General features: G+C 37.3%; 1 protein-coding gene and 1 pseudogene across 1 annotated transcript; one reads left to right on the top strand and one right to left on the bottom strand.

The window, feature by feature from the left end:
- The first annotated feature begins 456 nt into the window (after positions 1-456).
- On the top strand, positions 457-3,690 carry LOC120211392 (beta-galactosidase 13-like). The gene is made up of 9 exons (XM_039209934.1): positions 457-899; positions 977-1,043; positions 1,118-1,354; positions 1,429-1,523; positions 1,593-1,783; positions 1,857-1,975; positions 2,053-2,220; positions 2,304-3,055; positions 3,131-3,690. The coding sequence occupies exons 1-9, from the start codon at positions 472-474 to the stop codon at positions 3,597-3,599; spliced, it is 2,526 nt and encodes an 841-aa protein (XP_039065865.1). The 5' UTR covers positions 457-471; the 3' UTR covers positions 3,600-3,690.
- Positions 3,691-6,380: 2,690 nt separating this feature from the next.
- On the bottom strand, positions 6,381-19,691 carry LOC120211391 (annotated as a pseudogene).
- Between the last annotated feature and the right edge of the window lie 1,520 nt (positions 19,692-21,211).

Genomic DNA, 21,211 nt, shown 5'->3' with positions numbered 1-21,211 from the left:
AATATGTCGGTTTGTGTATAAGTTGATCAAAGTAACTAGTAGAAGAGTAGCCTGGCCCTAAACCCCAAGAATCCAAGTTAATAAGATGTTGTCAACAGGGTTTATGATTCTACAACTAATTGACATTATATTTCTGGGAATAGGAAATATTGTAATGGATTCTGGAAAAAATTTAATAAATTTAGACATAGTTAATTTAATTTGATGATTGATATAAATAGAAAAGCAATGGGTATTCAATTCATTTGACTCTGCCAAAAATTCCAAGAAGTAGCAGAATTTTTCTCGAGAAAAAGTCGCAAAACCAGAAGTGTTCAGAGGCTAAAAACTCGATATAAATGACTGACATTATGTTCGTTATTAGATGAGCTCCTCTTTCCATGCCAAAGAGGCTCCTAATAAAAAGCTAGGCAGGCTCCTTACATTATCCCACCCCTTTCCCTACACCCCCTTCAACTGGCATAAACCACCATGGTGAAGCCCCGCCATTTACTGTCCACGTTCTTTCTGTCGACACTGCTGGTCGCTTATTGCGCCGCCGCCGCGGATGCCGGAAATGCCGAGGCAGAGGAAGAAGAGGAAAATAAGGCCGAGGGTCCGGTGACGTATGACGCAAGGTCCATCATCGTCAATGGTAAAAGAGTGCTTCTATTTTCGGGAGCTATTCATTACCCCCGGAGCACCCCGGACATGTGGCCTGACCTGATTCAGAAGGCTAAGCGTGGAGGCATCAACACGATCGAGACGTACGTATTCTGGAACGGACATGAACCGGTTCAGGGTCAGTTCAACTTTGAGGGACAGTATGACTTGGTGAAGTTCATCAAGTTGATTCATCAACATAATATGTATGCAGTCCTTAGGTTGGGACCCTTTGTCCAGGCTGAATGGAACAACGGGTAAAGATAAAATTTTCCCAAGGTTTATAATCTCTTACCATATTCTTATTGAAATGGATCTTCTTTTCTCAAATCAGAGGATTACCATATTGGCTAAGAGAAGTCCCGAACATTATATTTCGATCTGACAACGAACCGTACAAGGTAATAATGCTTTTCCAAGTGTATATGACAAGATTACAAGATTTCGTATCTGACAAAAATTTGTACTTGTGCAGGAACACATGCAAAAGTTCATCACCCTGATTGTCAAGAAGATGAAGGAGGAGAAGTTGTTTGCTCCACAAGGAGGGCCTATTATTTTAACACAGATCGAGAACGAATACAACACGATTCAGCTAGCATACAGAGAAAAGGGCGAAACCTACATTAAGTGGGCCGCGAAAACGGCACTCGGTTTGGATGTCGACGTTCCATGGATCATGTGCAAGCAGATGGATGCCCCAGATCCCATTGTAAGCCATAAATATATATAATTAATAAGAAAGAAGGAAAAAAAGTATTAATATGCATACACTTGGTTCTTCAGATCAATACATGCAATGGAAGGCACTGTGGAGATACTTTCCCTGGTCCGAATAAGCCGAACAAGCCCGCATTGTGGACCGAGAACTGGACTGCACAGTAAGTAGTGTAATTTAAACGAATATGTTGGTGTATATTGGCTAATGCTGCGGTTGTCTCTTGATTCAGGTTCCGAGTATTCGGGGATCCACCATCCCAAAGATCAGCTGAAGATTTGGCATACTCAGTCGCTCGCTTCTTCTCTAAAAATGGAAGCATGGTTAATTACTATATGTACTATGGTGGCACAAACTATGGCAGAACGAGCTCTTCGTTTACATCGACTCGATACTATGATGAAGCCCCTCTTGATGAATATGGTAGGATTAAGATCCGATGATCTATGGATTGAAGTCATGTCTGCAGCTGACTCTCAAAATGTTCTTACTGTAGGTCTTTTGAGGGAACCAAAGTGGGGTCATCTAAAGGATGTTCACAAGGCCTTGAATTTGTGCAAGAGGGCTCTGCTTTGGGGGGTTCCTACTGTTGAAAAGTTGGGTGCACAACTAGAGGTAAGCACGTGTTAATGTAGATTAATTGAATCGATTTTCGGTCGGGGATATCGATACTAGTTTAATGTGCAATGCAGGCTATAGTGTGGCAGCAACCTGGAGCTCAGGCGTGTGCAGCTTTCTTGGCCAACAACGACACTAAGCAGACACAAACAATGAATTTCAAGGGCCAGCAATATCGGTTGCCGCCTCGTTCCATTAGTATCCTCCCCGATTGCAAGACCGTGGTGTTCAACACTAACCAGGTAAACTCAAATTCTTCTTCAAGTTCCAAATCATTTGTGGTTTACTTGCACTGCAAGTCACTTATCTTTCTTGCTTAACACAGATCACAACTCAACATAACAGTAGAAACTTCGTAATATCGGAAATTGCGAACAAGAACTTTAACTGGGAGATGTACAGGGAAGTCCCTCCTACTGAAACTGCAATGCAGTCCCCGGGACCAAAGGAGCATTGGATTTTGAGCAAAGATACAACCGACTACGTATGGTTCACGGCTAAACTCGACTTGGAAGCACGTGACTTGCCGTTGAATAAACAAGTCCTCCCGACTTTACGAGTCGCAAGTGAGGGCCATGGAATCCATGCCTTTGTCAATGGTGAATACATTGGCACAGACCACGGAAGCAAAGTGGAGAAGAATTTTGTTTTCCAGAAACCTGCACCTTTCAAGGAAGGGACTAACCATGTTGCGATCTTGAGTTTCGTGGTCGGACTTCCTGATAGCGGAGCCTACATGGAACGCAGATACGCCGGTCCACGTTCGATCACCATCCTCGGTCTCAACACCGGTACACTCGATTTAACCGAAAACGGTTGGAGCCATCAGGTCGGAGTTAGCGGAGAAAAGAAGAAGATATATACAGAAGAAGGCTCCAAGTCTGTCACGTGGACCAAGCCTGACCAAGGAGGAGCTATTACATGGTACAAGGGACATTTCGATGCACCAGAAGGAAACAATCCGGTTGCCATTACAATGACTGGTATGGGGAAAGGTTTTGTGTGGATCAATGGCAACAATATTGGCAGATATTGGATGTCTTATCTCTCTCCTCTAAAAGAGCCCTCTCAATCTGAGTACGTAAACCCTAAACCATGAATTCTAAACCCTAAACCGGATACGAAGACACTAAGAATGTTTTATAATGTCAGGTACCATATCCCACGATCATTTATAAAGCCAAAGGACAACCTGATTGTTATCTTCGAGGAAGAACAAGGTAGCCCTAAAGAAGTCTACATATCAACAGCTAACAGGGACTTAACATGCAGTGTCGTGTCCGAACTCCACCCGCCGTCACCGAGGTTGTTCGAGAACAAAGGCGGCGTCATCCGACCACTGGTGAATGACTTGAAACCGAAGGCTGAGCTGAAATGTCCGGACCAGAAGGTGATCTCGGTAGTCGAGTTCGCCAGCTTCGGTGACCCTTTCGGAAGCTGCGCAGCCTTCGTTCAAGGAAACTGCACCGCTCCGGCGACGAAGCAAGTTGTCGAGAAGCTCTGCATGGGGAAACCAACGTGCAAAATCCCGGTGGATGCTGCGGAATTCGGTAACATGAGCGGTGCATGTCCGCCTAATACACCCAAGATTTTGGCCGTTCAAGTGATTTGTGGTAAATAAAAGGCTAGACAGAGTATGGCGAGAGGGCTTGAATGGAAAAGATTGAGAATTTTTTCCCCATTTTTCTTGAGCTAGGATCAGCCAATGTTAGTGCTCTCAATAAATCCGATATTGCAGTATTTAAGATAAGAATTAATTAAGTTTTTTTATTAATGAAATTCAATTTAAAAAAGAAAAAAATTAACGAGATTTAATAATACAAGTCAGATCTATGTATTAGTATATTTACTTTAATTTATTAAGTATTTTGTTTTTAATGAATTAATTAAAATATATAATGTTGTCATGTTCTTAATTCTATAACCATTAATATATGAAAATTTTAAAATAAAATTAATATTTACATCTACTTCAAATATATTACAGACAATAATTAAAATATTCTAAATTAAATACTATTTATCTACAAATTTATAAATTTATAAAAAAATATTAAGTTAAATAATCCACAAATATTTATAAGCCATCAACTAAATACTACAATATTATTTAGTTAATATTTTTCTCACTATTTTACTCACTATGTCTCAATAAAATATTACAATATTTTTTAATTTTGAGTATAATTATTTTAAATATTTTAAAATTCTTAATCTTATAATTAATAGATTTAAAAACTATTTTATTTATAGATTTTAAAATATATTTCATAGTTTTTTATCATTAACATATTTAATATAACAAAAACTTCATTTTTTAAAAAATGACTAGTAATAAGTTTTCATCTTTATCATTAAATTTTGAAAGTGATGTTGTCACAAATATTTAAGTAAGTTTTCTTTCTCCATTAAAGTATCAAAAATTACAAATTGATTGCTAACGTTATTGATTTATAATAAAATAGTCACTTCATAGTCATTCCCGTCAAATTGATGATGTGACAGCATTAATAAAAAGTTTAATATTTAGTTTTACTCCTAAACTACTGCTAAAACATCAAATAAGTCATTGAACAATGATTTCATATCTAATTTACCCTTAAAATTTTATTTTCTATTTTTTTCGAACATCCTATCATCTCCATTATATTTGAACCACCTTACTTACAAAACAAAAACCACAATTGAACAAACTCTCTCCATGTAATGTAACACATGTTCCCAAATTTCTTAGAAGATAGTAACGTTGTTTTATCGGACGTCCATTCGGTTGAATGAGCCTCTTTATCCCAAATAAACTTTATCATATGGTAACGGTGGATGAATGCATGATGTCTTCGCGAGTTTGCATTTTAGGCCACCATGGCTCGTATTTCTTCCACCAGACTTGAGCTCTGGGTCTTATCGAACCATTTCATCGTTCCTGTATTAAAAAGATCAATGGTCTTGAACCCATTGTTCAATTGCAAACCAAATCTCCAATCCATCAACAACATATGAATATTCTTCTATCAGTAATCAAAGACTATTTGGTGAATCCTTATCATCGATTGCTAGTCCTTTGAATAAAGCAAAATGGAATTAATATGCTGTAGATTTATCAGACTAACTTTGTCAATTTGTCTGAATTGATTAGAGTTATTACCTTTTTTGAGATCAGTGGAGAGGGCCTGACTTGATCAAGAAAAATTCAATCCTCGTATATTTCTAACGTTAATTCCATGAAATATTTTGTAAGAAAACTGTCAACTCTAGTTGTCCGAACGGTCTAGAACAATGCATTTATATGATACAACATCATGTCAAGGAAGTGTGGGTTGAGAAACTTATGAATTGGATAAACCGCATTAAGCTGCCGATTCGTCGCAATCACAAATGACTCTATTATTGCATAAGTTTTCAACCTGTAATCAAATTATTTAAACCATATTCATATGCCCTCCTCTCATCAAATTTGAAGCTAAACTTGATAACGCATATTATTTGCTAGATATGAATTAGCAATGGGTTATGAGCTCATGAACACCAGAATCATTTACAACAACATAAGTTTTGGTCAACAGTCATAAAGAACCTTCAATCTCATTTAGTGCGGGCGTAAAACCTCGCTCACATCACCATATTGATCCCCCTTTAGATTTGGCAAACTCGATCCTCTAAACGGGCGAGGGTTTGTTAAGAATGGTTTTTGTTTTGTAAGGAAGGTGATCATGTGTTTGAAAAAAAAATGAAAATTAGAAAATTTTTGGGGATAAACTTGATGTAAAATCATTGTTTAAGGATCTATTCGTTGATTTAGCAGTAGTTTAAGGGTAAACATAAATATTAACCTTTTTAAATATTGCCACATCAATATATGCCAAAATAACAATGCGATTTGTCATATAATCACTCATACCATATAAATCATAAGAGATAATAAATATATTTAATTATTCTTATAATCAAATCACTTTAATTTTTTATAATTTCATAATATCCCACTCATTTATTCAAATAAAACCATTTAATTATTTTAGCATATAATTCATATTTCGATTGAATCATAGATACCACATTATATACAAAAAACATATAGACGCAAAGACAAATTACCCAGAATATTATATGCTTTTACACATAAGTAGGCCTTATATACCTTCGGTTTATAATGTTTCGGTCTAAAGTTCTGTTCCTTTGGTGAATATTTTTATTAAAAGCATATTTAGGAAGACTTAAGAAAATTATGATTTGAAGTAAAAAGTTTAAAAAAATGACTAACAAAAATCAAACCGAAAATCATTTTTTAGAAAATATAAAAGAAATTTTGTTGATCAAGAAAATGAATTATATTGACCAATTTGTTTTTCACCAACCGAATACTGAAAAATGAGGAAAACGAAAACAAACATACCTAATACGCCACTTCAAAACATCAAAAATGACATTAGCAGGGGAGAAAACTGACCCACATTGTGGTTGTTCGGAAATATACTACATTTCGGTTGCTAATACTGGGGGATCACGACAAATCAAAAGATCCTTGCCCCTCATTGATTGCATAAAGCAATTTCTTGTACATAACTTCCTGTTAAGGCAGTAGCAGTGGTCGATGAGGAAATAAGATGTGGTACGAAAATCATTTTCGAATGAATATATAGATAAAATGGTACCATTAATAATACCTTGGTTGAATATGGAGGAAGCTTCAAGTAATTAGCGCAAGTCATGACGCTGGGCAAGTCATCATCTGCTGTTTCTGAGGTTCCACTTCCATTGGAAGTAGCAGCAACTGCAGAAGAGGAATGCTGCAACCATATTTCAGACAAATACAACATTAGAACCGCAAACAAGAACCTGGCTTAATGTACACCTGCATGAAACATTTCCTGTTAAGACAACAACAATACTCATGAATATCTGTTACTCGAACTTGGAGGTGTCAATGCGGCAACGAGTGTGCAGTATGCTTAATTTTGTTTCTCATGTAGTTTACATTTGGAAGATTATACCTATGCATCCATTTTCTAATGTGTCAAGCGCAGGTGCCAAACATGGGCACTCTCCCTTGAGGGGCAACTTCAAAATAACGAAGCCATTTCCTTGAGCACTTAAATAATTGGCATAAACAAATTACTATGTAACGCTGCTTTCAGCCGGACTTTGATCTTAATTTTCAAAGCCTGTTGTGATGTTATATGTTGACAACAATATAGAAGAGAAGAAACATTGATATTGAAGTTCCAATGTAACGTCAGTTACCTTTCTAACAATTGTAAGCTTTGGATTCAGCACTGCCAGACCGCCAGGTGGAAGTCTAGGAGCACCGGTAACAAATTGGCAGAATGCCCGCTGCTGCTCTGGTGTAAATTCTCCCATAATTTCAAGTAACTGCAAAATCACAAAATCAAAATTTCTCATGAGTACAATATAGATTTCAAGATACTTGAAGAAGTGTCATGAAACAAACATACATTAAGAATAGCAGGGCTCTTTGCAGTATATCCATGATCGAATTTTATGTGATCAGCAAGTGTCTCAGCCTGCAGCATTTTTAAGTTACATCAAAATCAAAACAGAAAACCAGTTCTAACCAAAGAAATTAGCAATCTTATCACATTAAGTGTCAAATTACCTCCCACAGCTCTCTGCGACCACACAGCAAATAATCCAACTCTTGTGGGGTAAATATTTGCAATGATGCAATATCAAAAACCTGCTTGTTATACAAAGCATATATTAACATTGCAATGAATCTCAGAAACACCTCCTCATATGCAGATAATTAACAAGGAAATCCAAAAAAAAAATCAAGTTGAGATCAGTTGAGAAAACTCGGAACAAATAAAGCAACTGTACCTGATTAAATCCAGCCCGAAATGCTTCCATTTGCCGAATAATTCCAGCCTTGACAGTTGCATCAACCACCAAGGATATGTAGTCGTCTAAGTTATTGATATCCACCTGATGCATTTAACAGGATGTTGGAATTGTCTACTGAAAAAGGAATAAAGAAGGGAATAGAATTAAAAGTTAAAAGACATACAGTTCCATCCCCTGATTTCAGTATATAATCTGGATAGCCTGGAAGTGTAAAATCCAAACAGAGATCTTCTATTGGGGCCCCACGAAAGCGTATATCGGCAATTGCAGCACTATTTTCACCACCTGTTGATTCCAAGTATTGCTTTCGACAAACAAGGAAATGCAATTCTTGCAAAATTTTCCCAAATTCAGCGTCAATAAACAGAATATCATACAAATCAAGCTCCTGCAATATTATATGAAAAGTAAGACAATTGACACAATAGTAGAAATTTTACAGGCATACAAATATACAATCTAAGCTTAAATAAGATTCAAGTGGTTCTACAATTTTAAACAATGCAATCAGCTTACTTGACCAAGCACAAGTTTATAAAATGGTGTTGATAGAGGCAGGTCTAAAAGTCGTCCATCCTGAAGAGCTTTAGCCATCACACGTCCAAGTAGCCGGAAATATTCAATTACTTTAGAAAACTGGCTTCCTTCAGAAGCATCAGCATTTGGTGGCCAAGGTCGAGGGAACAACCCCAGAGGAGCTTGTATTACATCTCCCCTATTAGTAACAGAACCAGCAGTTTTTTCATTTTTCTCTTCATCTCCATCAATTACCATTGTTGTCTTATCCGATGTAGAATTAGACCTCCACATTCCAAGACCAACCTTTTGCAAATCATGACTTAATAGTGTATAGAACTCCAAGGTTGGACCCAATCCAGTGCCAACTTCTCCAAAATATTCAACTTCAAGCACAGCTTTTTGGCTAGAATACATCTCCATTACTTTTGCAGCAGAATCAAAAATGCGATTTCGAGACACACGAACTTTCTGCCGCTGTAATCTCCCAACCCTTACCTCTCTTTCATTAGTTGATCCATGGCCATCAGCACCCTGCTGCTGCTGCAGACGATATAATGCACGAGACAACCCAAAGACAGTTGAATAGAAGTACTGCCTTCGTGTCTCAAAAGGAAATAAAAAGGGGCATGCCTTTGTCAACTGAAAACACCAGGAAGGAAGACTTCCACTGCATAGAGCAAGGGCATCCTGTATTTGTCGAGCAAGTTTTGGAGTGAGCTTACCATTAATAAATTCTTCATAAGGCACTCTAAAACCGGGGGTACTCAACTCATCCAGATTTAAATATTTTCCTTCAGCAAAATTGTCAGAAGCTATCTGAGCTCTCAAATGAGGTGCCAGCTGATTCAACCCCTCCAACACATACAACAGAGTCAGGATAGTATAAGTAGGATTAGATTTTTCAAGATCACAAGGAAGTTCCCCTTGCAAGATTCTATCTAACAGTGACATCCTCTGAGTTTGGGGATCAGAATTGGAATCGGGAGAACAAGACTTAGCAGACTTAGGCGCTGTAGCAGAACCTGACCCCCCTACTGATGTTCGGTCAGGTTGGCTCTCTGCCCTCAGATATGTTATTGTGTAGATACCACTCCACATCCCTCTTCCATCACTAGATGTGAAATCACTACCACCATATCTCTCATCGTCATCCTCGTCCAACACAAGCTGTCTTTGAATGGCCTGATAGATGGTCAACTGCCTGTTCAACTGCTTATTACCAACAGTAAAAATTAACTTTGGAGCCTCATTAGAACTGTCAAATGGAGGTCGTCCTTGTCGATCTCTACCTCCCCTAATACCTCTACCATTGGCAGATCCAAACCCAGCCATGGCAGCAGCAGCAAAGGACATTGCACCCCTTGAGCCATAGCCACTCCTAAAATCAGCAGAGTCCGAACCGCTAACAGCGGCAGCTCTGCTGCTAGATCCAGAAGCAGTATTAGTTTGGTTATCACTTGCGGCTGCCACAGGTGTGCCATCTTCAGCTGAATCACTCAATTTAACATCAAGCACTTTATCTGGCATGCAGACAGGAAGAGAATCGTCTCTGAGCACCTGGAAAAGAGTGATGGTTCCATCAAACAATGGAAAAGATCAAATGAAGTTTATAATCAACAGGAAATGGCTTCCCATTTCTAGAGGCTCAATATGACTTACATCTTCATGATCATCATCTTCATCATCAGAAATACCATCATCTTCAATCACCAAAGCATCATCAATCTCCACAGGAGACATATCCAATTCTTCATCCTACCAAAAAAAAAGCGGTACATGACCATTTTCAAACAGCAGGTGGAGTTCATAGTTAGATGCAAGCATAAGAGGAGAGAAATACGACGTAAAAACGGGTTGTTAACAAATAATCTTCAATTTAAACTATATTTGGCATGCAAGGTTATAAAATACAAATAACTAAATCACATCATACTTCCATATCTTATAATCAAAACACATACCTCAGAAGTAGAGTCACCATTTTCAGGTTTAATTGGAGAAACTTTATCGAGAGCAGCCCTTCTATGAGCAGCATTTCTTGTTTGAGGTCCTCTTGGTTCCACTTGAGAAGGCTTCAAAACAGCCTTACCTTTGCCCTTTGAAGAACTTGTGCTTTTCTCCTGTGATGATTCCTTTTTGGCAACATCTCCTATATTAACAGATGATCTTGACCTTGAAGAATGACGACGAGTGGTTGAAGGGGTTGAGGTAGATGGTGAAGAAGCAACAGCCCCACTAGGTAATTTACCAGAGTCGGAATTTCCTACAGATGCAGAGGGTTTTTGTGCAGTGTCACTTCGTTGAATACGTGGCCAAAGAAATTCTTCCACAGATGCTAGACTTGCTAATGGATCGATCAACACAATATTCGAAGAATAATCACGGAGAGACTTCTCTCCTTGGGCTCTACAGAGCCGCAACTTAAAAGGCTGAGATAATGCACTTAATCCAGAAGAGAGGTGTGCACCCCCACCAGAAGACCTTGATGAATGGCTGAGAACTACAGGGAAACGCTCTATAGACGATAAAGCATTTTGAAGCTTCTGAACCAGGACAGTCATAGGAGCGATACTTCCTTGATCAACACTTGAAGGAAGTGCAACATCAATAAATGATTTTAATCTTTTAAGGGCTTGTTGTCGAAGCTTAGGCAGGTTTGCATCTGGAATCCTCTCCTGGGGGAAGTACCCACAAGAAAAATAGTTCAACAAGGCAGCAACAACACCACTACCAATAAACTCAAACGTGGATACCCCATCTCCCTTTCTCAGTTCAGCCAGCATCTCAGAAATCACATCAATCAAGTAATCTTCTTTGCTAGAAGAAAAGTCAGCCAAACGAGACCCTAAAGCTTTGGATTTTCCTTTTACCTCAGTCTTTTGATCGTCAACACCAGCATTTAATTTAATGCAGAGACTTTTAAGTGTATAAGATCATCTGTTACACCAACTTCAACAGCTCCAGGATCAGAGGGGAAATACTTTTCTTTAAATGTTTTAGCACATGCACTAACTGTAGTACGAAGATTGGAATTGGCTGTAGGAATTTCAACCGTACTAGGAGGTGAACCAATATTTAAAGATGCCTGATTCTTGGACTCCACCACAGAACCTCCTTCAGGTTTAGAGTTACTACTGCGTCGTCTGTAACGCCTGGAACGTGATGATGTTCCAGATGCAGAATCATTATCGTTCTCAGGGGGAGATAATTGGACAGGAGTGGCATTTTGGTTACCAATTAAGATAAGCTGGTCCACAGCATGAACCACACCCTCTCTGACGAACATTTTGGAGAAGGTTCCAGGAAGTTTTTCCATTAGGATCTCAGCTATTTGGAGGGAAGGAACCAAAACATGTGGATCTTTCCATGCTAAAACACCAGCCAGGAAGCTACAACATCAAACAAACAGTAAGTTCCCATAAGCAAACATGCACAAATATATAAATTGCTATCTTTTACTTAGGTGGATACCTTGATATATTTGTCACACTCAATAAATTCTGAATCATCTCTGCACTGCTGAAGTACATTAGTTTTCCAATAACTGAGAGACATCTATGGCGAACAGGGCTATTGACGCTAGAACCATAGATCTAATGGACAAAAAAGATAGGACAATAAATACCAGGAAAACAAGAGAAAATCATAGTAAAGACAAGGGATAATTATCAATAATCAAGAGATAAACAAGGAATGGCCCTCACAAAGAAAACTTACCTGTATGAGAACAGGAAGGAGATCCACTCCAAACTGCTGAAGAAGTTTGGGTTGAGAGATCAACAATTTCTCCCGGGCTGAAACTTCAGGAGCATTATCATCGGTATTTTCTTGCTTGTTAGAGCTGCTAGCAGGAGACTTCATCACAAAAGAGCCTTTGACAAGTATACTAGAGCTGGCAGGGATGCAAATGGTTCCTTCGGGCAATGGAGGAAGAAGTTCATTTGCCAAATTGACAATTTCAAAAATCTACACAATAAAATATAAGAATTAAATGACCATCAAACAAATGGGCATATTATGCATAAGCTATTACAAACTTACTAAGTCCGCACAATAATATAATGCACAAGAAATGAAGAAATATGCAATATATTCAAAACAACTTATTTACCAGGGGCGAACCCAGGAATCTTATGTTTGCGGGGCAAAGCAAAAAATTGTGTTGAAGTGGCTTAAAGTGAATCATTTATTTATGGGAAGAGCCAAAATGCAATCTTTTTCCATTTATTTAAGGTCTAAAAAGGACTAAATTAAATATTTCATGTTTAAGAGGGGCTAAAACTGCAATTGCACTATTTAACCAAGCCAATGCCCCTGCCTGCTTTAGATGGCCATGCCCCTGACTTAGAACAAAAAATAAATAAATAAAGAACTGGCATTAAGACTCATAATAACAAATCTAAAACTATGACTTGATACCATGTGTATTAACGGTTACTCTAATTTTCAAAGCAATGCTGGTATTAACAAAATATAGCAATTATTCAACATGACACATGCAGTGGCGGAGCCACTGTAAGAATGTGGGTTCAATTGACACCACAAAAATTTCAAAAATTACTTTATATACGTAATAATTTGCATAAATATTCAATTTAGACCCCACATTTTAAAAAAAATACTTCTTAAAAGGTTAATTTATCACTTCGCCCACTAAACTTTTAAAAATCCCCAATATTTTTATTGGTAATGTCTTGGCTGTGGAATTCTATGGTGCACGAAATCAGTGACACTTGTAAGTTCCTTAACAAAGCCGAAGAGATATGGGGAACAATGAAGCAGACATATTCAAAGGTTCGAGACGTTGCACAAATCTATGAAATCAAGACTAAGATTTCATCTACCAAGCAAGGAAGTCGTTCGATCACTAAATACTCCAATCTATTGCAAAGCCTATGGCAGGAAATGAACCATTACCATGCATCCAAATGAGATGTAGTGAAGATGCAACACTTCTTAAAAGGTTTGTTGAAAAGGATTGAATTTATGATTTTCTTGCGAGACTAAATGTTGAGTTTGATGCAGTAAGAGTTCAAATACTTGGAAAGGAGGACCTACCAGCACTAAATGAGACAATAGCAATTGTTCGGCTGAGGAAGGAAGAAGAGGTGTTATGATTGAGAACAGTCAGGTGGAAGGGTCAGCCATGGTTACAAAGGCTATAAATGAAAAAAGGTTTGGGGGCCTGGAACAAACAACAAGTGAAGACAGTAGACAAATGGAATTCACAAAGCCACTCAACAAAGACTCTCTCTGGTGCACATATTGCAAAAAACCTCGCCATACTAGGGAGAAATGCTGGAAACTCCATGGAAGACCACAAACAACAAATAGAATTTTTTTAGCTAAAAATGGGCAACTAAAGGGACAAGGGCAGGCATATACAACAAAACAGTAGATTAGAGAGAGCAATTCTCAAGAATCACCTATTGAGTTAAATAGAGAGGAGATTGAGAAGCTTTTTTAGGTACATCTCTTCTCAAACTTCTAAAGTCTCGGATATACCCACCAAAAGTTCTTGGATCATTAACTTAGGATCCATGGACCATATGACCCACTCCTCACAAAACTTTATCTCGTATACAACTTGTCCTAGTAATAAAAAATTAATGTTGCTAATGGTTCGAAAATTACAGTGGCAATTCAAGGGGATGATGTTTTAAGCGAAACCGTCACCCTTAAAAATGTTCTCCATGTTCCAAAATTGTTTACTAATCTTCTATCTATCCAGAAAATTACCAAAGATTCTAACTGGAATGTGGTTTTTTACCCTACTCGATGTGTTTTTCAGGAACAGGGTACAAGGAGGATGATTAGACATGCTAAGGAAATAAATATATTATACTATTTTGAAGAATCCAGTGGGCAAGTTAATGTTTTGAACTCCTTATCATTATCTTTCCTCTCCGAATCTATTAAGACCAATAAAGAGCAAATCTAGCTCCATCACCTTCGCCTTGGCCATCCGTCCTTTAGAGTCCTTAAAATCATGTTTCCTTTACTGTTAAAAAAATCAAAAGTTGAAAACTTTCATTGTGATGTTTGTGAACTTGCAAAACACAAACACACTTCTTTTCCAGCAAGCAATAAAAGAACTCCTTTCACTCTTACTCATAGTGATGTCTAAGGACCCTCCTCTATTCCAAATATTTATGGGGCTCGGTGGTTTGTATCCTTAATTGATGGTTGTACCCGTGTGTCTTAGATATTCCTCCTAAAACAAAAATTTGATGTAAGCTTGACCTTCCAAACTTTTTACAATAGGATCAAAACCCAATTTGGTACTGAAATTAAGAGGTTTCGATCAGACAATGTCAAAGGCTATTTCAATCAATTTCTCTCACCATACTTCCAAAAAAAAGGCATCATACATGAATCATCGTGCATTAGTACACCCCAACAAAACGGTGTAGCCAAAAGAAAAAAATGGGCATATTTTAACTATTACAATGGCTCTCTTATTCCAGAAAAATGTTCCTAAACAATATTGAGGGGAGGTTGTCCCAACTGCTACTCGTATGATAAATAGGCTACCTACAAAGGTCCTTGAGTCTTAAAGCCCTATGCAAGCTCTAATAACGTTCTTTCCTAATTTCAATGTCTCAAATAATCTCACCCCCAAAACATTTGGTTGTGTGGCCTTTATCCATATACATTCTCAAAACAGGGGGAAACTTGATCCACATACAATCAAATGCATCTTTCTCGTTTATTCTTCCACCCAAAAGGGATACAAGTGTTACCATCCTCCCACAAAAAACACTTTGTATCTGCTGATGGTACTTTTGCAGAAGGAGAAAATTACTTTACCCGTCCTTATCTTCAGGGGGAGATTTCATTCACAGAAGATAAGGACAAAGATCTCTTCCTCCTTGATCTTTCAGTTGAAATGGAAGCACTTGAGAAGAATAAGACATGGGACTTGGTGAAGCTGCCAAAGGGAAAGAAATCATTGGGATGCCGATGGGTGTTCACAGTTAAGTACAAATCTGATGGTTCTTTGGAGAGATACAAATCAATGCTAGTTGCTAAAGGATATACTCAAATGCATAGAATGGAATACCTCGAAACATTTGCCCCTGTTGCAAAGATGAACACTGTAAGAGCGTTGCTTTCAATAACTGCTAATCATGGATGGAAATTGCATCAATTTGAAATCAAGAATGCCTTTTAACATGGTGTGCTTGAGGAGGAAGTCTACATGGATGTCCTACCAGGGTTCAATCCAAATACTAGACTGGTGGTATGCAGGCTTAAAAAGGTTTTATATGGATTGAAAGATTTCTTCAAAGATTGGTTTGGAAGGTTTACCAAGGCAATGCTCAAGTTAGGTATAAATATAGCCAAGTTGATCATACTTTATTTGTAAAACACTCGTCTTCAGGGGGAGTGACAACCTTGTTAGTCTATGTGGATCATATTATAGTGACATGACATGATTTGGAAGGAATGGAAGATTTGAAGAAATGCCTAGTAAAGGAATTTAAAGTCAAAGAACTTGGTAAGTTGAAATACTTCATATGCATCGAAGTAGCACATTCTTGGGAAGGAATCTTCACATCTCACCAAAAATACACTGTTGACTTGTTAACAGAAACAGGCAAGTTGGGATGCAAACCAGTAAAGACTCCTATAAAGGTCAACCACAGACTTGGAGATACATTAGAAGAAGCATATGTAGATAAAAGTTCCTATCAGAGGCTAGTGGGAAAGCTTATATACTTATCACATACTAGGTCGGATATTTCCTATGCAGTTGGTGTGGTAAGTCAATTCATGCACAACCCCAAAGAGTCGCATCTTAGGGCTATGTACCAGATCCTACAGTGCTTAAAGGGCACAGTAGGCAAAGGAATCATATTTAAGAAAAGGGAGAAGCTAGGTCTTGAGGTCTATACTGATGCATATTATGCAGGGTCTAAAGTTGACAGAAGATCAACCTTGGGCTACTGTACTTTCCTAGGGGGCAACCTTGTGACTTTGGAAAGTTAGAAACAGAATTTTGTGGCTAGATCCAGTGCAGAAGTTGAATTTAGCGCAATGGCACTTGGAATTTGCGAGTTATTATGGTTAAAAATCATTTTGGAAGATTAGAAAATCAAGTGGGAAGTTCTAATGAAGTGCATTGTGATAATAAGTCATCCATCAATATTACCCACAATTTAGTGCAACATGACCTTACAAAGCACATTGAAGTTTACAGACATTTTATAAAGGAGAAACTTGACAGTGGCCTAATTCGTACACCTTCTGTGTCCACTGATGGTCAACTGAAATATATACTTACCAAAGGATTAACTGTGAAATTTTTTCAGAAGTTAGTGAGCAAGTTGAGAATGGATGATATCCACTTCCCAGCTTGAGCAATTTCCAATTTCCTAAGTAAGGAATGCTGGTTGTATTAACTAGGATATTTTGTAAATATGTTAGTGATTGTAATCCCCAACTTTGAGGGATTTATTTTAGGTCAAATATTCCTAGAGTCAGTCTCTTTCCTAGTTTAGAGTTTCCTAATTTAGGCTTATTAGGTCTATATGAACCAGTGTAAAATTACTATGAAATGAACAATGGAATCGAGTCACTTTTGACACTAACCATATTATACATTGTTATCAAGTGTACTAATTTATATGGTGTTTTTAGATGTTTTAATTCCTCAAAGTTCGACCCCATTCTCAAAACTTTCTGACACCACCCTTGGTCACATGTACAAGGTTATAAACGAAAAACCAACAGTAAGAGCTACCATCATTTCAGCTTGAATTAAAATCAGTTCAAAATAAGTAACTTTCACCCACAATAAAAAATCACTGACATTCAAAGATTACATAAACTGATTCTGAAACTAAGAGTTGGTATTTAATGAGTTAGTGTATACTTTCACCCATGCTTGTTTTAATATAAAATTGCACACGTCACACATCACATGTTCACAGGTAAACAACTAAGAAATGACAACTACCATGTTTTCAGCTTGAATTAAATTTGTTACCTGCTCTGCTGGTCTGCTTAATGCTGGTGGAACTGACGAGTTACTAGAAACCAGAACCTGATAGTATATCTTTAAGTATGCCACTGATCCCAAGCAGAAGTAAAGTTTTTGCTCCTAAATAAGACCCACTTGCACATGTTGAAAGCAGTCGAATTAAGCCCTGAATTAAAAAAAAAAAACCCCAACTTTCATTATATTGCTCGTAAAATGCATTGAAATATGGAAAAGCAAAAGAGCAACAACTCACTGTATATGTCGGCGTGCTCAAAGACGCCTGCCCACCTCCAGAAGTACTTGTAGAAATGAGAGATGCAGCTTGAGTAACCAGTCCATGATTGCATAGCTCATCTAATTTATCCGGGGAAGATGCAAAGGCATCAGCAATGCGAGTCAAACAAACAGAAGCATGCTCCAACACCTATAAACATAATAATGTGTACAAGATGAAAAAGAAACACAATTTACAACAAAAGAATCGTCAAATATGCATAATCAAGTTACCTTTGAATCATGGTACTGCAAAAGATTTGTTAATAGAGGTACAGCTTCCATGACATAATCAGATGCATCTGAAGGGAGTTTCTTGCATATATTTGCAGCAGTAGATAGTGCCACTCGCTGGAACATGGGATTAAACATAAGAAACAGATCGAACAGATTCAAAATTGCCATTCTTCTTTATAAATTAACAGTCAAAACTTTTACAAATTAATTACCTGAACCCCAGTGGAGAAGAAATTCAAGTACGAAAGCACAGCCATGAGAGCACCAGCTCGTAAACAGGCCGTTGGGTGCTCCTGAGATATCTTCTTCAAAGCTTGGAGAGACTGTTTCCAGCATCTCAACCAGAAAGATAAGAATGCGGACTAAAGTAAATCTACAATATTCTACTTTCTAATTCGAGTCTACAACTATGAACAATGCAGTAAACTCTCCGTTATTAGAAAACCAGAAAACATATAATTTTAATGGTTTAAAAACAAGCCAATTTTACATGACACAGGCCCTCAGCGAAATGCTTGAACATCTCAAATTTATCTCCATTCATACCAATTGGACCTAATTTCTAGTAGAATTAGCTTGCTACACTCTAGTTTGCAATGAAATACAAGATATCATTCACTAAAGGAAGCTCATGTTTAATCACAAAAAATATTCTCATTATCTAATAATCAATAATTTTGAAAGTAACCAAATAAAAACCAACCTGTTCAGCCAAGTCCATATATTCTATAGTGAGCAACCTAGCACAAAAACACGAAACTGCACCATAGTGCACCACAGCAGCACATGAGGAAGGCAAAACATCACATAAATGAGTCAGTGCCCTTGCTGCAAGAAGCATGATATCAGGATTACTCTCATGATTAAGCAACCCAACGAGCACGGGAACAAATGAATCCACAGAAAATGTGCTCAAGGACTCCTCAGTCCCAATCGAAAGCATCTCAGACAGCTGCGTCAAGGCTTCCACTTGTTTCCCTTCCTCTCCATCAACACGCAACCCGGAGAGAATCTTCTTCAACCTCCCGCTTTGATGAGATGAAGACGCAGAACCCATACCCGATGACGGAAGCAAATCATCAAACCCGGCACCAAGCTTTCTCAACAAGCCTTGTAACGCGCTGCTTGCTGAATTCAGATTCTGGTGCAAAATACCTACACCTCCTTCGCTATCATTTTCGTCTTCATCGCCTCCGGAGGTATCCATAATCAAACCTAAATTTCTGTCAGGGTCGTTAGAATTGTTATTGTCTCTATTATCCCTATCTCTGTCTCTGTCACGAACACTAGATCATGCTCCTTCTCTTTGCCCCTATCGGAGGCGGGATTCGGACTGTCACTTGTTGTGGTCTGATTAGCTTTGCTGGAACGGCGATCGCGGCGAGAACCAGAAGAAGATTCGGTGGTGGAGTCCATTAAAGTAGCGGCAGCGCGGGAAAAGGGAGGGCGAGTCGTGGCGGTAGTTGCAGCGGTAGAAGAAGAAAGACGCGCGCGCTTGTTAGAACGAGTGGTTGGTCCAGAGGGAGATGATGAAGGGGCAGCTGAGGAGGCCTCCGCCCGCTTCCGGCGCCGAGTTTCCATACAAAGGGGACCACCGCCCCTGGGTTAATCGGAAGGTCACCGCAACAAGATCAAGCGATTCCTGATCCGATTGCTACCTGCATCGAAAGAAAACCTAATTCGAAACCCTAGAAATGAAATTAATGCAAATCACAATTCGGATAAAAGTGAACACCCTGTAATAAACGATCAAGGAAACGAGGCCTTAATCTTAGTTTGATTAAAGAAATCAGATTTCGATGATCAATTGAGGGTGAATTTGTGAGGGGTAGAGGTTAAAAGGCTGAGAAACCTGAAACACTGAAGTGAAGAAGGAATAAAGAGGCGGAGGCAGTTTAGATATTTATTTTTTGGCTTAAATGCACCATTGCACTCTTAAACTATACACTTTTGTAGAATTGTCCCTTGAAGTATTTCTTTAAGACGTTTAATTCCTAATTCATAAAGTTTATATCGTTATTTTATCTGCCTCAAACTAGAGGTGAATATTTGATTGAGTCGATGTAAATTAAAAAATTCGAGTTCTTCAAATTGATGAGTTGTATTCTATAACTCTAACTTAATTAGAATTTTTTCAAGTCGAGTCACGTTTAAGAAAGTCGAGTTGAGTTATTTGAGTTTCTATACAAATTTTATTATAATTATTTATACTATTATGTTAATGATTGATTTCAATTTTTTGATTTTTTTCTAACCATATAATATATATATATATATATATATATTCTTTTAACATTATAAATTTATTTAATATATCAAATACAATCTAATATTATAAAATATATTTAAAATATTATATTTTAAATAAGATATGGGTAAAATATTGATGAGAGTATAAAAAGAGTCAAAGAATTGACGAAAAGAAAGCATTTGTAAACAATAGCAGTCAAAAGACCAAAAATTAAGTAAAATGAAAAATTAAACGAATAATTAAAAAAATATAGCATGTTTTTAATAAAAAAAATAAGATTGAAGTTACATAGGTATTTTGTAGTAGTATAGAAGCATGTGATTTAAATTTAATGAAAATAGGCTTAAAATGTAGGATAATGGAAGATATAAGGAAATTATTAAAAGGTGAGTGCTAATTCAAAAAAAATTATAAAAAATACGAAGGAAAGCACATATGTATTCTAATATGGTTTATGAACACGATATTCAAATTTGATAAAAATAAGCTTAAAATGAAGAACGAATTGATGGAATAAGGAAATCGAAGACTAAATCATAAAATAATCAATCAAATTTTTAGTTTTTCGAGAAACTTGAAATTTCCAAATTTCAACTTGACTCAAATTCAAAAATCGAATTGATAATTTGTGTTGACCTAAATAACTCAAAATTGGAAAAAAATTGATTTTTTTTATTCAAGTCAATTTTGATCATCCCTACCTCAAACTATTAACTATGTTAAAAAACAATGATAAATTACATATTTAATCACTCAATTTTGATTAATAATGTTGAGATTTATGACACTCTATTGATCCACTGAATAGGGGTGAATTGACTAAAAAAATTAGGAGTATGGATAGAAAATACAGAAAACTTGCACAAGTATTTAGAGTGGTTCAATTTCCTTAATGAAATTTATATTCACTACCTTAGCTCCACACTAAGGTTTTCTAATAAATTCACTAATTTGTTCTTTCTTTTTCTAGTCTCAAGAGTAACCTTTTACAACTCCCTAGTTTTCAATGGCTTGGATTATTGATATTGCACTAATAAAAACTAGTCGTTTTTCAACCATTGGGTTGGAAATATCAGTACTGATTTCATGGTATCGATACTACTAT

This window comes from Hibiscus syriacus, unplaced genomic scaffold, assembly GCF_006381635.1.
Source record: "Hibiscus syriacus cultivar Baekdansim isolate YM2019G1 unplaced genomic scaffold, ASM638163v2 tig00109972_pilon, whole genome shotgun sequence".
Classification (NCBI taxonomy): domain Eukaryota; kingdom Viridiplantae; phylum Streptophyta; class Magnoliopsida; order Malvales; family Malvaceae; genus Hibiscus; species Hibiscus syriacus.
This window is presented reverse-complemented; position numbering and strand designations above follow the sequence as displayed.